This window comes from Bos indicus, chromosome 7, assembly GCF_029378745.1.
Source record: "Bos indicus isolate NIAB-ARS_2022 breed Sahiwal x Tharparkar chromosome 7, NIAB-ARS_B.indTharparkar_mat_pri_1.0, whole genome shotgun sequence".
Lineage (NCBI taxonomy): Eukaryota > Metazoa > Chordata > Mammalia > Artiodactyla > Bovidae > Bos > Bos indicus.
The window spans coordinates 9,687,649-9,704,391 of NC_091766.1; the positions used below are offsets into that span (position 1 = coordinate 9,687,649).

General features: G+C 39.5%; 2 protein-coding genes and 1 pseudogene across 2 annotated transcripts in view; 1 reads left to right on the forward strand and 2 right to left on the reverse strand.

Annotated features, from left to right (window-relative positions):
• The window catches only part of LOC139184054 (adhesion G protein-coupled receptor E2-like), a 1,114,856-nt gene that overhangs the window by 197,499 nt on the left and 900,614 nt on the right, over positions 1-16,743 (forward strand). The gene's annotated exons all lie outside the window — the stretch shown is intronic.
• Positions 6,110-7,042, reverse strand: LOC139183851 (olfactory receptor 7A17-like). Its single transcript, XM_070792155.1, has one exon. The coding sequence runs from the start codon at positions 7,040-7,042 to the stop codon at positions 6,110-6,112; it is 933 nt and encodes a 310-aa protein (XP_070648256.1).
• LOC139183852 (olfactory receptor 7A17-like) lies at positions 13,415-14,334 on the reverse strand (annotated as a pseudogene).

Consider the following 16,743-nt stretch of genomic DNA (forward strand, 5'->3'; position numbering starts at 1 on the left):
CCTTGACTAGATGGACCTTTTTTGGCAAAGTAATGCCTCTGCTTTTTAATATGCTGTCCAGGTTGGTTATAACTTTCCTTCCAAGGAGTAAGCATCTTTTAATTTCGTGGCTGAAATCACCATCTGCAGTGATTTTGAAGCCCCCCAAAATAAAGTCTGCCACTGTTTCCACTGTTTCTCCATCTATTCACCATGAAGGGATGGCAAATATGCTACTGTCTTAGCAAATTTCAATTGTATAATGCAGTGTTGTCAAAATAGTCATCATGATTTATTTGGTTGGCCAAAAAGTTCATTTGGGTTTTCTGTATGATATTATGGGGTGTGCGTGTGTGTGTATGCAGATAAATTTAGATTAATATTAGACTACCCAGATGAATGGAAAAAGAAGATATGGTACATATATGCAATGGAATATAGCTCAGCTATAAAAAGGAAAGCATTGAGTCAGTTGTAGTGGGGTGGATGAACATACAGCAAGTTATACAGAGTGAAGTAAGTCAGAAAGAGAAAAACAAATATCATTTATTAATGCATGTACATGGAATCTATAAAAAAATAGTACTGATGAACCTATTTAGAGAGAAGAAATATGGATATAGGTTAAAGAACAGACTTGTGGGCACTGTGGGGGAAGGAGAGGATAGGACCCACTGAAAAAACAGCACTGATATATAAACACTATCATGTGTAAAATAGACAACTAGCGGGAAGCTTCTGTGTAACACAGAGAGACCAGCCTCGCGCTCTGTGATGACCTAGACAGGTGGAAGGGGGGAGTGGGAGGGAGACTCAAGAGGAAGGGTATAATAAATATATGTATATACATTTATGGATATAAATATATATGTGTATATATATATATATATATATATATAATTATGACTTATTCACATTAAAGTATGGCAGAGACCACCACAACATTGTAAAGCAATTAACCTCCAATAAGAAAAAATGTCAAACACATGAAAAGATGCTCAACATCACTCATTATCAGAGAAATGCAAATCAAAACCACTATGAGGTACCATTTCACACCAGTCAGAATGGCTGTGATCCAAAATTATACAAGCAAAAATGCTGGAGAGGGTGTGGAGAAAAGGGAGCCCTCTTACACTGTTGGTGGGAATGCAAACTAGTATAGCCACTATGGAGAACAGTGTGGAGATTCCTTAAAAAACTGGAAATATAACTGCCTTATGACCCAGCTTTCCCACTGCTGGGCATACACACTGAGGAAACCAGAATTGAAAGAGACACGTGTACCCCAATGTTCATCACAGCACTGTTTATAATAGCCAGGACATGGAAGCAACCTAGATGTCCACCAGTAGATGAATGGATAAGAAAGCTGTGGTATATATACACAATGGAGCATTACTCAGCCATTAAAAAGAATATATTTCAATCAGTTCTAATACGGTGAATGAAACTGGAGCCGATTATACAGAGTGAAGTAAGCCAGAAAGAAAAACACCAATACAGATTACTAATGCATATATATGGAATTTAGAAAGGTGGTAACAATAACCCTGTATATGAGACAGCAAAAGAGACACTGATGTATATAACAGTCTTTTGGACTCTATGGGAGAGGGAGAGGATGGGATGATTTGGGAGAATGGCATTGAAACATGTATAATATCATATATGAAACGAGTTGCCAGTCCAGGTTCGATGCACAATACTGGATGCTTGGGGCTGGTACACTGGGACGACCCCGAGGCATGGTATGGGGAGGAAGAAGGGAGGAGGGTTCAAGATGGGGAACACATGTATACCTGTGGTGGATTCATGTTGATATATGGCAAAACCAATACAATATAGTAAAGTTAAAAATAAAAGAAAAGAAAAATAAAAGAAAAAAATGTCAGGTGGTATACTTGTAACTCTGGGCTTCCCTGGTGGCTTAGATGGTAAAGAATCCACCTGCATTGTGGGAGACTCAGGTTCGACCCCTGAGTCAGGAAGATCCCCTGGAGAAGGGAAAGGCAACCCACTACAGTATTCTTGCCCTGAGAATCCCATGTACAGAAGCCCTTGGAGGCTATATTCCGTTGCTGCTGCTGAGTCACTTCAGTCGTGTCCGACTCTGTGCGACTGCATAGTCAGTAGCCCACCAGGATGCCCCGTCCCTGGGATTCTCCTGGCAAGAACACTGAAGTGGGTTGCCATTTCCTTCTCCAATGCATAAAAGTGAAAAGTGAAAGTGAAGTTGCTCAGTCATGTCCCACCCTTAGCGACCCTATGGACTGCAGCCTTCCAGGCTATTCCATCCATGGGACTTTCCAGGCAAGAGTGCTGGAGTGGAATGCCATTGCCTTCTTCGCTAAGGGGTCACAAAGAGTTGGGCACGACTGTGTGACTAAATATTTGTAACTACATAGAAAAGTTGTAGGGGGTGGGGATAATAGGGAGAGTGTAGTAAAATCTTTCAGTTACAGAATGAATAGGCTCTCAGGCTCTCATCTTTCTTATAATAGCCATTCTAAAGAATGTGACATGATTTCTTTCTGTTTTGATTTGCATTTTCCTGGTAATTAATGCTGTTGAAACACCTGTTTATGTGTCTGTTTGCCACTTGTATGCCTTTTTGGAAAAATATCTAGGTCATTTTAAGAATATTAATGATTTCAATCCATGAACTTAAGGTATATTTCCATTTATTTGTGACTTCTTCAATTTCTTTCCTCCACGTTTTCTAGATTTCAGTGTATAAGTCTTTTCCCTCTTTCATAAATTGTGCCAAGTTATTTTGTTTTTTATGTAGTTTTAAATGGGATTCTTTTCTACATTTCTTTTTCTGATAATTCATTATTAGAGTCTAGAAACTTGAGAGGTATCTGTATGTTGATTTTGTATCTCACAGTTTCATGAAATTTATTTATTAGTTCAAAAAGTTCTTTGTTAGAATTTTTAAATATATATATAGTATCATTTTATCTGTAAATGCTGCTGCTGCTGCTGCTGCTAAGTCACTTCAGTTGTGTCCTACTCTGTGTGACCCCATAGATGGCAGCCCACCAGGCTCCCCCGTCCCTGTGATTCTCCAGGCAAGAACACTGGAATGGGTTGCCATTTCCTTCTCCAATGCATGAAAGTTAAAAGTGAAATAGTGACAGTTTTACTTCTTCCTTTCTAATTTGGACTCTTTTATTGCATTTTATTGTCTAATTACGGAGGCTAGGATTTCCAATACTATGTTGAATGAAAGTGGCCTGCGTGAGCATTCTTTTCTTTTTTTTTTTTTTTTTGATCTTAGAGGAAAGGTTTTCATCTTCTCACCACTGGGTATAATGTCATCTGTGGACTTGTATATATAGCCTATATTATGTGGTGGTATGCTTCCTCTGTACCCACTCTGTTGAGGGCTTTTATCATAAACAAACATTCAGTTCAGTTCAGTCGCTCAGTCATGTCCGACTCTTTGCGACCCCATGAATCACAGCACGCCAGGCCTCCCTGTCCATCACCAACTCCCAGAGTTCACTCAGACTCATGTCCATCGAGTCAGTGATGCCATCCAGCCATCTCATCCTCTGTTGTCCCCTTAAACATTGAATTTTGTCAAATGATTTTTCTGCATCTGTTGAAATGATTGGGCTTTCCAGGTGGCGCTAGTAGTAAAGAACCCGCCTGCCAATCCAGGAGACATAAAGTTTCAGTCCCTGGATTGGGAAGATCCCCTGGAAGAGGAAATGATAACCCACTCCAGTGTGCTTGCCTGGAAAGTCCCATGGACAAAGGAATCTGGTGGGCTACAGTCCATGGGGTCACAAAGAGATGGACATGACTGAAGCGACTTAGCACAGCACATTGAAATTATCATATGATATTTATCCTTCTTTTAGTTAATTTGGTGTATCATTTGACTGATTTGAGGATGTTTAACCATTCTTGCATCCTTGAAGTGAGTCCCACTTGATCTTGATGTATGATCCATTAGATATATTTTTTAACTTATTTGTTAATATTTTTTCAAAGATTTTTGCATGTGTGTTCATCAAGGATATTGGTCTACAATTCTTTATTCTTTTATTGCCCTTGTCTGGTTTTGAATCAAGGTAATGCTGGCCTTGTAAAGTGAGTTTGGAAGCATTTTTCCTCTTTGATTTTTTTGAAAGTTTTTGGAAGATAGATACTAAATCTTTAATGTTTATTAGAATTTATCAGTGAAGCTTCTGGTCCTGGACTTTTGTTTGTTGTGAGATTTTTGGTTACTGATTCAATATCTGTACTAGTAACTAGTGTACTCATATTTTCTGTTTCTTCATAATTTCCTCTTGGGAAAATGTTTGTTTTGTAGGAATGTTTCTGTTTCTTCTAGGTTGTTCAATTTGTTAGTATAAATATTCATAGTAGTCTCTTGTGGTCCTTTGCATTTCTGTGATATTAATTTTAATTTTTCCTCTTTCATTTCTGATTTATTTGAGCCCTTTCTGTTTTTTTCTATGCTGACATATTGAACTGTCACCCAAATAGTTTATATTAGCCCAACAAGACTCATTTTAGGCTTCTTGCATCCAAGAGAATAAATGTGTTTATTTAAGCAACTAGCATGGAAGTATTTTGCAATTGGACTGGAAGTCTAATGTAGACACTTATTTAATAAAATTTGTTTGCAAGAATAAAATTTAATCTTCTCCATTCATTAGCTTAGCTTGAGTAAGGGCATGTTATGTCAAAAACCCATATTAAGTAAATAAAAGCCCATATTAAGTAAAAAACATACTAAATCAATTTGAAGATATTCTGCCTCATTAACTGATACAATGAATTGTTCATTTTATAGATGTAAATGTCAACTGGCTGCCTGTGATTCTTTTGTGACATTGAGGTAGGAAAAGTAATTCACATCAAATTGAGGTTACTCATTTCACTTTAAAATTTTGTGTCTATATTTCTATATTTTTATTTTATATTAATTCCAATGTTCTTTATTTTCATTTCCATTCTTTCCCAGTTTCTCTCATTTACTTTCCACAGAAAAGATGTCTGTGTGCATGCACACATGTGTAGTACAGTGTTTATTTGAAAGAAAAAAATGCATACACACAGAAATGAACTTTAGCCCTTAGCTGTTTTCTTTGGATTAAAAAAGAAACATCCACACATTCCATTTGTTTCTCATAGCATCCATATGAAGTTTTGTTTAGTATTTCACAACACCTTCATAAACAAGGAAACAGGCTCAGGGAGCTTAAATTTTTTTCACAATTACATAATAAAGCATGTAAAGCTATGTGCACTGTCAAATTAAACACAAAGAGAAATAGGCATTATGTTCTCAGTTTTGGATAGCTTGTTTATTTCATTAAATCATACACTTTTTATTTATTTACTTATTTAGACTCCACAGGTTCTTCACTATGGTGTGCAGGCTTTTCTCTAGCTGTGGCATGTGGGCTCTCTAGTTGAGGTGCAGGGGCTTAGTTGCCCTGTGGCATGTGGGATCTTAGTTCCCGGACCAAGGATTGAACCTGTGTCCCTTGCATTGGAAGGCAGATTTTTAATCACTGGACCATCAGGGAAGCCCCCCAAACTGTACACTTTAAATATGCAGTTTATTTGTGTAATTATATTCCAATAATTTAATTAAATGGAAAAGAATCTGATGGTGAATGGCTAAGGGTAAAATCTAGGGCCTAGGCAGGTGATTCTCACTTAACATGGGTGAGAGTTGTCTTCTAACTGGGAAGGAAGTCAAACGTCATTTATGGATATAGATATGCTGAAATTAAATATAAGTAATTCACATGATAAACTTATTTTTTTTTCTGTAAATAGGAGATCAGCATAGATACAGAAATAACCATAAACCAATTCAAGACAGAAGAGCATGGTATCCTTACTCAACATCACTTAGAAACATAATAGATTTACAGCTGACTACACATTCATGGGGAGAACAATAGAAGTTGGTACAGTTCCCCAGTATATAATTTCATTTGATAATAAAATGTAGAGGCCTTGAATTCAAAGAAATGGAAATTTGGGGAAGTAAATAGAAGGATCAAGTTCTACTTCAGCAACCTCATCAAAGAATTGGGCTCTGAGGTTTTGAGCCCTAAAATCACAGGCATTTCTTCAGCCCCAGTAAAACTGGTCTTTATATAGCTGCCATCCCAATGATCCTTTTCAAAGCCCTCTTTATGTCTTTATTCCTCAGACTGTAGATGAAGGGGTTCAGCATGGGTGTGACCACAGTGTACATCACCGAGAAAACAGCAATTGATTGTGAGCTGTGAGTAGCAGCAGAGCTAAGATATACTCCCAGGACTGTACAATAGAATAAAGAGACAACTGAGAGGTGAGAGGCACAGGTGGAAAATGCTTTATACTTCCCCCGAGCAGATGAAATTCCTAGTATAGAGGAAACTACCTTAGAATATGAGTAAAGAATTCCAGTGAGGGAAATGCCACCATACACCCCAGTTACAAAATACATCAACAGGTCATTAAGAAAAGTGTCAGAACAAGCAAGTTGAACCACTTGATTAACTTCACAGAAAAAGTGGGGGATTTCCAAGTCTGTACAGAAAGCCAGCCACAACACCATTATGCTTTGTATCAAGGAATTCAGAGCACTCATGATCCAGGTCAGCAGAACCAGCAGTCCACAGACCCGGGGTTTCATGATGACTGTGTAGTGGAGTGGGTGGCAGATGGCCACAAAGCGGTCATAAGCCATCACGGTCAAGAGGAACACGTCCAATGTTGCAAAAAGTATGAAAAAATGCATCTGGATGATGCAGCCTTCATAGGTTATTACTTTGTTCTGTGTCCTTATGTTCTTCAACATCTTTGGGATGGTGGTGGAGATAAAGCAGATGTCTACAAAGGACAGATTGGAGAGGAAGAAGTACATGGGGGTGTGGAGGTGGGAGTCTGAGCTGACAGCCAGCATGATGAGCAGGTTTCCAATCACAGTGATTAGGTACATGGAGAGGAAAAGTCCAAATATGAGGGGTTGCAGTTCTGGTTCATTTGATAATCCCAGGAGAATAAATTCTGAAATTGGTGTCTCATTCCTGTGTTCCATGTGGTGCAAATGACTTCCTGGAAACAAAAAATAGCATGGCTAGTTTTTCAAAAATTTGCATTGCAAACATAGGTGAACTCTAACATTTATATTTTGTATTCAAAAAATATTTGTGACTTTGTATAGAAAGTTCCCCTTCAAGCCAATCTCCTGTGCCATCTCCAAATAGGAAAGCCTGTCTTATAGTCAGCTTTTTCCCCCAATAGTCAAGTATTCTACATTCGTAATGAGGGATTTTGTCATGCATTTGAGGGAATACAAATTTACAACCTATAGAATTCTGGAGAAAGAGGAGAGGGTGCTGAGAGACAACAGATCATGTAGTTCAATGGTGGAGAAAACATATAAGGAAAAAATTTTAAAACTCATACAAATGATCATATGTTGACAAGTGCTGTAAAGGAAAATAGATCAAATATAAAGAAGAGAGTTGATGAGGGTATTATTTTTTACTCGGTGTTCAGGTAGCCTGGAAAACATTTGATCAGAGACTTCAAGAAAGAGAAAAAAGGAGACATGAGTCTCTCTGGGTAGAAGTGTGTGCTAGTCAGAGGGAACAGCTGTGCTTCAAAACAACCAACTCCCTGACTTCCTTCTCTCCCTGTGACTCCCCACTGTGAAACGAGCCCCAAATTCCACAGCTTCAAATCCTAGCCTTGACTCTCCGTGACTGAACCACCACTTCACCCTCGTGCTGCCTTCACTCACATCAATCTCATGAATATTCAACTTGAGTCACAGCTTCACTTGATGCCACAGGCTCAAGACTCAGAGCTGATATGAACCTCCTTAGAGAATCAACAACTCTATTTGGAATTTTCACCCCTCCCGATCTCCAAAACACCATCTTCTTTTTTCAGACTTCTTTTTCAGATCATTTCTTTCATGAATTCTCCTCTTTTTAAAAAATTTGTACAGAAAACAGGGAATTTCATTTACAGTGATTTAGATACAGGATTGTCATTATGAGCTTTTAATTAATTCTGCATCTGTTATTCTCTGCTAGACTATAAGTGCCATACTCTTCAACCCCTTAGATTTTGTTTAGTTGTGAGCAGTATCTGAATAAATACATACTGCATGAAGGAATGAAAAAGACATGTTCTCATAGAAATCTCCAAAAAAGTCCAGGGAAACATTAACAGAGTTTTCAAAGACATGCTGGAGAAACGTTTCCCATATTCTGAGATTCACGCCTATTAGAGGTTCAGACTATGTAGTTTGTAAGAATAAAATAGGGTAGAAAAAATTAAATGCAAAATTAAACTGTCAGACTGCATCATATGCAGTAGTATTTTTCTGATTCTCTTTGTTCAGATGACTGTGTTTGTGTATGCTCATGCCCATGCATGCAGGTATGGTTGGATCACATGTAAAAGGCATGTCTTAGCTGGGACAGAGTCAAAAAAGTTTCTTACCCACTGCAATAAATGCAAGAAGACATTTATAAGAGACCAGTCCCTGCCAAGGGAGAAGCAGTATAAATAGAGGCCAAGGCAAGAGCAGATTGCAGAAGGAGCAGATGGCAGTGTGGGGCTGAAGTGACCTCAGACTCAAGGGCCCACACACTGACTGCACTTCTATCCCTCCAGTGCCTCACTACAGTGTCCACATCAGGCCCTCGGTCAATTCTTTATTCCATATTTATTCCTGTGTGTTTGTCCACACTTATTTTCATATGGTCCAGTAGTGAATGAGACTTTCCCTTCTATTGCTTTTCTTTCTTTTTAAAAAAGATTTTATTTATTTAACTTTGGTTGTGTTGGGTCTACATTGCTGTGTGGACTTTTCTCTAGATGCAAGGAGCAGGGGCTACTCTCTGGTTGTGGTGTGGCTTTCTCATTACTGTGACTTCCCGTTGCAGAGTCCAGGCTCTAGGGTGTGTGGGCTTGAGTAGTTGCACCTCCTGCGCTCTAGATCAAGGGCTCAATAGTTGTGGTACACAGGCCTAGTTGCTCCACAGCATGTGGGATCTTCCTGGATCAGGGATTGGGCCATGTCTCCTACACTGGCAGGTGGATTCTTCACTATTGAGCCAGTACATAAGTCCCCTATCACTTTTCTTAAGTGGCATTTTTGTTATTCCAGTGCTTTGATTTTTTTTTTTTTTTTTTTTGGTGGCAAACCCCTTGGTCACACTCTACTTCTGTTTCTGAGACTTGTCCCACCTGTGATAAACTCCTCATAATATACCCTACAAAATCCTATAAACACCACAGAACCTATCCCTTCCTTCATGTGATTTGTATCTGATGACACTTTGCAAAATATGCATTTATTTTATTCTGAAATATTTCTCCATTAAAATGCTAGATCCAGATCATCAGAGACCTCACGTGTTTTATACATTCTGTTGCCTTCATAGAGGTATGAATAAAATTACAGAGGAAATGATAGAGCAAAAAAGAAAGGAACAATAACACTCATATGCCAGTATATGAAACAATGTGCATAGATAATATGTAATAGAGAAGCAAATGACTAATCACCCCCCCAAATATATTCAGCCTCCCGGGTAACAAACTTAACGCAAAATTAAGCCTTTTAGCATAATGTGACTCTGTATACTAAATTCAATTTTTTCAAGTGAATACTCAATGTGAGAAAAGATTCTATGAAGTGTGTCTTAAGAACTGTAAGCTTCTGGGTAGTAGCTATTCCATTGATCTGGATCTTCTTTATGAATATAGAACATGCTCAAATATACCCCATCTCAAAAATCAAAAATAAATACATAAAATGTCATCACTTCACTGCAAGTCATTCTTGACCAAATAGTATGTTTCCCTACTCTCTCAAACTGCAAATCTCCTTGGAAATGTTCAAAGTTTACTGACACCACTGTGCCTGACATTTCTTCTTGAGTCTACCCTAACTAGGTTTTCATCCCCATCACATAATTATCAACAATTCTTGAATTGCTGAATGCAATAGGCACTTGTCTTTTTTACATATGAAACAAATTGATTATAAATTATTAAGACAACCTTGGCTCTGGACCAGCAGTTTGGGCTTTCAGGTGACCTCAAGTAAATGTTTTTGGGTTTCATCCTCTCTGACTTTCTCCTGCTGGGCTTTCAGACTCACCCAGATAGGAAGTCTGAGAGGAAGGTCTCTGTGTGGAAGTCCAAATTCCTCCTGAAGGGTTGATGGTGGAGACTGAAGCTCTGAATTCAGACAAGAAAGAAGGAAAGAGTGAAGCGTGGGTCTCTGAACCATACTTAAGAATCCAAATGCAAAACCATGCCCTGTTCAGCTCAAGGTGGAGCTACTCAGACACTGCAGCAGTGGAGATATTTATAGCTCTGTGTATTTGCTTTATCTGCTCATTATACATGTTCAGCACATTTTCCACTATTACCTCAATCTTCAAACACATCATTTCCTCAGGGGAACTTGTCTGGACAGAATGGAATTTTTTCAGCTGATTGGTAATTCCCAGGAGACCAGGTTAGAAGTCAAGTGTATCCAATTCTTATTACTACTCCATGAACACTCCTGTATCCCAGAGTTCTAACAGTGACACATTTTGCAACCCTGAGTCAAAGTGTCCTCCAAATCTAAGTCTGAGGAACCTGTCTGGACTAGGTCCCTTGGTTCCAAAAGCACTATCTTGTGATGGGGAATGCAGCTCTTGAGATCTCCGGAAAAAATATTATTTCCTCCTCCATAATGGATAGAGCTGTGTTCCTTTGCTATGAAACCATAGGTAAAATAATCCCTGACTTCAAAACACTTTTGACACATCAATTAGGTGTTTTCTGTTTTAACACAAGTAAAAGCTAGGGTTTAATCCTTTAATCATAAAAAACTTGGTAATGATAAGAGATCCACATGGATCTTTTAATGCACCATGGACTGAGCTTAGCATCTTATATCTGTTGTCTCATTTGTTACTTTGCAACAGAGCATCTTATGAGGATGTACAATTATAAGCTTCATTCTAATATTGCAAAACTGTGGTTCAGAAGGGTGAGATGATTAAACTGATTATTAGGGAAATGCAAATCAAAACCACTATGAGGTATCATCTCACTCCTGTCAGAATGGCTGCTATCCAAAAATCTACAAACAATATATGCTGGAGAGGGTGTGGAGAAAAGGGAACCCTCTTACACTGTTGGTGGGAATGCAAACTAGTACAGCCACTATGGAGAACAGTGTGGAGATTCCTTAAAAAACTGGAAATAGAACTGCCTTATGATCCAGCAGTCCCACTGCTGGGCATACACACTGAGGAAACCAGAAGGGAAAGAAACACGTGTACCCCAATGTTCATTGCAGCACTGTTTATAATAGCCAGGACATGGAAGCAACCTAGATGTCCATCAGCAGATGAATGGATAAGAAAGCAGTGGTACATATACACAATGGAGTATTACTCAGCCATTAAAAAGAATACATTTGAATCAGTTCTAATGAGGTGGATGAAACTGGAGCCTATTATACAGAGTGAAGTAAGCCAGAAGGAAAAACATAAATACAGTATATTAACGCATATATATGGAATTTAGAAAGATGGTAACAATAACCCGGTGTACGAGACAGCAAAAGAGACACTGATGTATAGAACAGTCTTATGGACTCTGTGGGAGAGGGAGAGGGTGGGAAGATTTGGTAGAATGACATTGAAACATGTAAAATATCATGTAAGAAACGAGTTGCCAGTCCAGGTTCGATGCACGATACTGGATGCTTGGGGCTAGTGCACTGGGACGACCCAGAGGGATGGTATGGGGAGGGAGGAGGGAGGAGGGTTCAGGATGGGGAACACATGTCTACCTGTGGTGGATTCATTTCGATATTTGGCAAAACTAATACAATTATGTAAAGTTTAAAAATAAAATAAAATTAAAAAAAATACATTTGAATCAGTTCTAATGAGGTGGGTGAAACTGGCGCCTATTATACAGAGTGAGTGAAGTAAGCCAGAAAGAAAAACACAAATACAGTATACTCAACCTAGATAGCATATTCAAAAGCAGAGACATTACTTTGCCAACAAAGGTTCGTCTAGTCAAGGCTATGGTTTTTCCTGTGGTCATGTATGGATCTGAGAGTTGGACTGTGAAGAAGGCTGAGCGCTGAAGAATTGATGCTTTTGAACTGTGGTGTTGGAGAAGACTCTTGAGAGTCCCTTGGACTGCAAGGAGATCCAACCAGTCCATTCTGAAGGAGATCAGCCCTGGGATTTCTTTGGAGGGAATGATGCTGAAGCTGAAACTCCAGTACTTTGGCCACCTCATGCAAAGAGTTGACTCACTAGAGAAGACTCTAATGCTGGGAGGGATTAGGGGCAGGAGGAGAAGGGGACGACAGAGAATGAGATGGCTGGATGGTATCACTGACTCGATGGACGAACTCCGGGAGTTGGTGTTGGACAGGGAGTCCTGGCGTGCTGTGAATCATGAGGTCACAAAGAGTCAGACACGATTGAGCGACTGAACTGAACTGAACGCATATATATGGAATTTAGAAAGATGGTAACGATAACCCTGTATGCGAGACAGGCAAAGAGACACAGATGTGAAGAACAGACTTTTGGACTCTGTGGGAGAAGGCGAGTGTGGGATGATTTGAGAGAATAGCAGTGAAACATGTATATTATCATATGTGAAATAGATCACCAGTCCAGGTTCGATGCATGAGACAGGGTGCTCAGGGCTGGTGCACTGGGATGACCCAGAGGGATGGGATGGGGAGGGAGGTGGAGGGGGGTGCAGGATGGGGAACATAGGTACACCCATGGGCTGATTCACGTGAATGTATGGCAAAAACCACTACAATATTGTAAAGTAATTAGCCTCCAATTAAAATAAATAAATTAAATTTTTAAAATAAAGAAAACCCAAAGCTATGAAGTGAGTAAGGTGTGTATGGTGATTAGAACATGAGAATTTTCTAGTTCTCTTGCTCTAGGTCAGTGGTTCTCAGTCATTATTCTGTATGAGATAGAAGAAAAGGCCTGATAAAGTGAATTACTTAAATTACATAGTGAAGATGCCAAGTAGAGCTTATTCAATATGAGTAATACAACTTCTAACTATTCTTTTAGTAAAATAAAAGAAAAAACTTGAAATGATATATGTCACTTGAAAAGATACTATTCTTAGAAATTCACATAGACTCAAGAAATAAAAGGGAATTCGCAAATATTCCTGATATAAGTTTGGAAGAAAATATGTGAAAGCAGGAAAATGAAATAAATGGGAAAGCTTAATAAACTGCATTATTTACATATAAACAGAAGTTGAAGTCAAAAAATGTAAAATTAAGGAAGCAATAGAAAAGACAAATTATATATTCACAGTCTAATGGAAGAATGGCAATTTCTGGATCCACTTATTAGCCCCAGAAGAGTTTGTCCTTTTATCACTCAATGAATCTTTTCAGAGCCTCTTTTATGTCTTTATTCGAAAGACTGTAGATGAAGGGGTTCAGCATCGGGGTGACCACAGTGTACATCACTGAGGCTATTGCACTTGAGTGTGAGTTGTGCACATCAGCAGGGTTAAGGTACATTCCTAGGATTGTACAATAAAATAAGTAGACAACTGAGAGGTGAGATGCACAGGTGGAAAATGCTCTGTACTTCCCCTGAGCTGATGAGATTCCTCGTATGGAGGAAACTATCTTAGAGTAAGAGTAAAGGATACCAATGAAAGGACCACCACTCAGCAGCCCAGCTGCAACATACACCATCACGTCATTAAGAAACGTGTCAGAACAGGCACTTGGGACTACCTGATTGAGTTCACAGAAAATGTTGGGGATCTCCGGGACTCTACAGAAGGACAGTCGCAACATCATTAAGATTTGTATCAAGGCATTCAGGGCACTCATCATCCATGACACTAGAACCAGCATCCACAGAGCCAGGGGTTCATGATGACTGTGTAGTGCAGGGGGTGACAGATGGCCACAAACCGGTCATAGGCCATCACAGTCAGGAGGAAGTCATCCAACCCTGCAAAGAGTAGTAAAAAGTATATCTGGTTGATGCAGCCTTCATAGGTGATAACTTTGCTCTGCATCTGGATATTCTGCATCACCTTTGGGATGGTGGTAGAGATGAAACAGATGTCTACAAAGGACAGGTTGGAGAGGAAGAAGTACATGAGGGTGTGGAGGTGGGAGTATGAGCTGATGGCCAGGATGATGAGCAGGTTTCCAAACACAGTGATCAGCTACATGGTGAGGAAAAGCCCAAATATGAGGGGCTGAAGTTTTGGTTCATTTGATAGTCCAAGAAGAAGAAATTCTGAAATATGTGTATCATTCTCCAGCTCCATGGTTTAGAGGGAATGACCTGGAATTAAATCCCCCCAAATGATATGACCACTTTTCACAAAAATGAGCCTTACTGGCATAGTCAAATGATACAATTTATATTTTGCAGTCATGAAATCAATGCCTATAATTTTGGTGTGAAATCTGTCCCCTTCAGGACATTTCCTGTTCCAGCTCTGATTACAAATTCCTGTTCTTTTGCAGCCATTTCCCCAAGAGGTCAGGTATTGCATACTTTTAATGAGATTTCTGTCAATGCTCTGGGGCTCATAAATTGAGTACTTACCAGCTTCAAGGCAAGAGGTAGAGTGTGCTGAGAGACAAAAGTTCCTATAATCGGATGATGGAGAAATAATGTTAGCAAATATAAAATCATATAACATGTAAAACGATGACAGGTAAAATGAATAAAAAGGGGGCATAAAGGAGAGAGGCTGGGGTATTATTCTTTACCAGGTGTTCAGGTAGGCTGGTAAAGTAGGTAACATTTGAACAGAGATCTCAAGGAAGAGAGGCCTGCCTGATAGAAGGAATGGCTGGTGCAAAGGCCCTGAAGAAGACACCTGTTTCAGGGATTCAGGCTCCAAAGAAGCCAGTTTCCCAAGGGGAAGATACAAGAGGGAGGGTGATGAGAGAGGGGGCCAGAGGATACTAAGGAATGAAGTGACCTTCCTGCTGCTACTCAAACTTAAGGTACTGCTGCTGCTGCTGCTAAGTCGCTTCAGTCGTGTCCGACTCTGTGCGACCCCATAGATGGCAGCCCACCAGGCTCCCCCATCCCTGGGATTCTCCAGGCAAGAGTATTGAGTGGGTTGCCATTTCTTTCTCCAATGCATGAAAGTGAAAAGTGAAAGTGAAGTTGCTTAGTCGCGTCCGACTCGTAGCGACCCCATGGACTGTAGCCTACCAGGCTCCTCCATCCATGGAATTTTCCAGTCAAGAGTACTGGAATGGGGTGCCATCACCTTCTCTGACCTTAAGGTACAGGGAGTCCCTTATTCATAAGTTGTTCTTTGCACCTTATTAATTTTATTTCCAAGGAATCCTGAGCACAAAAATCAATCCACTTTTTGTTTTCATATTTGGTTGACATTCTGTCATCTGTATTTTCAGGGGAACATTTTGGTGTACAGCAGTTCACACACACACACAGCACTGTAGTGGGGCTATTCTTCTCTCTGTAATTTTTTATTTAATTCCATGTGTTTTTTGCCTGCTAGGTTGTGAGAAACTTGACACATGCAGCAATGTTATACACATTCACCACCTTTTCCCTACCCCACTCCGAGCAGATTTAGTGGGGAACTATAGATAATTCAGTATATATTGCATTGACTTGAAAGAATATGGCCTCAAAAAATTGCTGCTAATAAAAGACAATGAGAGACAGAAATGATGCAGGGGGATACTAGAATAGGCATGGAGAACAAGCAAGAGGAATGTTTCCATGTTCTCAGATTAGGTCACATTGGGGGTTTGAACTATGGTTTACAAAAATTAAATAGAATGTAATAAATGAAACACACAAAATGTATCAGAGTGTATCATAACTAGTAAGGATACACACAAAATCATTTCTGACCCTCTTTGCTCAGTCATATGCATGGTTAGGTGCTGAGGTCCAGCCCCGGCTGATCCAGGGTATTCGAAGGAGAGACGGCTTCGGCGACCTATTTATTTATTTATTTATCAAAGATATAAAGAGTAATAGAATGAGGATAGCTCAGTAGGAAAATTCAGTGGAGAAAAGAAGCTGAGTAGCCTGGTTTATGCGGAGAATCAATATAACCTGTGACACCAGCTTAGCTCTGACCACGGAGGCCGCAGGCGCCCTCTCAAATAGTGGAAGGTGCCCCACCTTAGACACCTTCTCGAGTGGGTCTTAGAAGCCCAGACAAATAAATGGTTGCAGAGGATATCCGCACTCCAGATGGAGACTCAGCTGGAAATTGAGGGGAAGAATGACATGGGGAGACCAAGCTTTGGTGAGCAAGGCCTGTAGCTTTATTTTCAACAGGGGCTTATATATCCTAAGTTACACATAGAGGATAATAGGGGATGCAAAGTCAGCAGTCTTTGATCCTTATCAAAAACCAGGGTTTCTTTCCTGCAAATTTATCATATACAAATGGTTTAGGTGATTTACATCATCTTCTGGCCAGAAGGCCTATTAACAGTTTATGACTTTTGACAAAGACTTATTTTCTCTAAGAGTAATTATTTTAAGGTTTGGCGCCATCTTCCAAAGGTGTTAGATAAAATTGCATTCCTACAGGGCAGATGTGTAATGGGTTTACAACAAAGGAAAGAATTTATTACCTTAAGGGTCTAAAGTTGCTAACACCAAGGCCACTACTGATTTTTTCTACATACCAACTATATTAATTAGTACACATTCAAGGATGCAATAC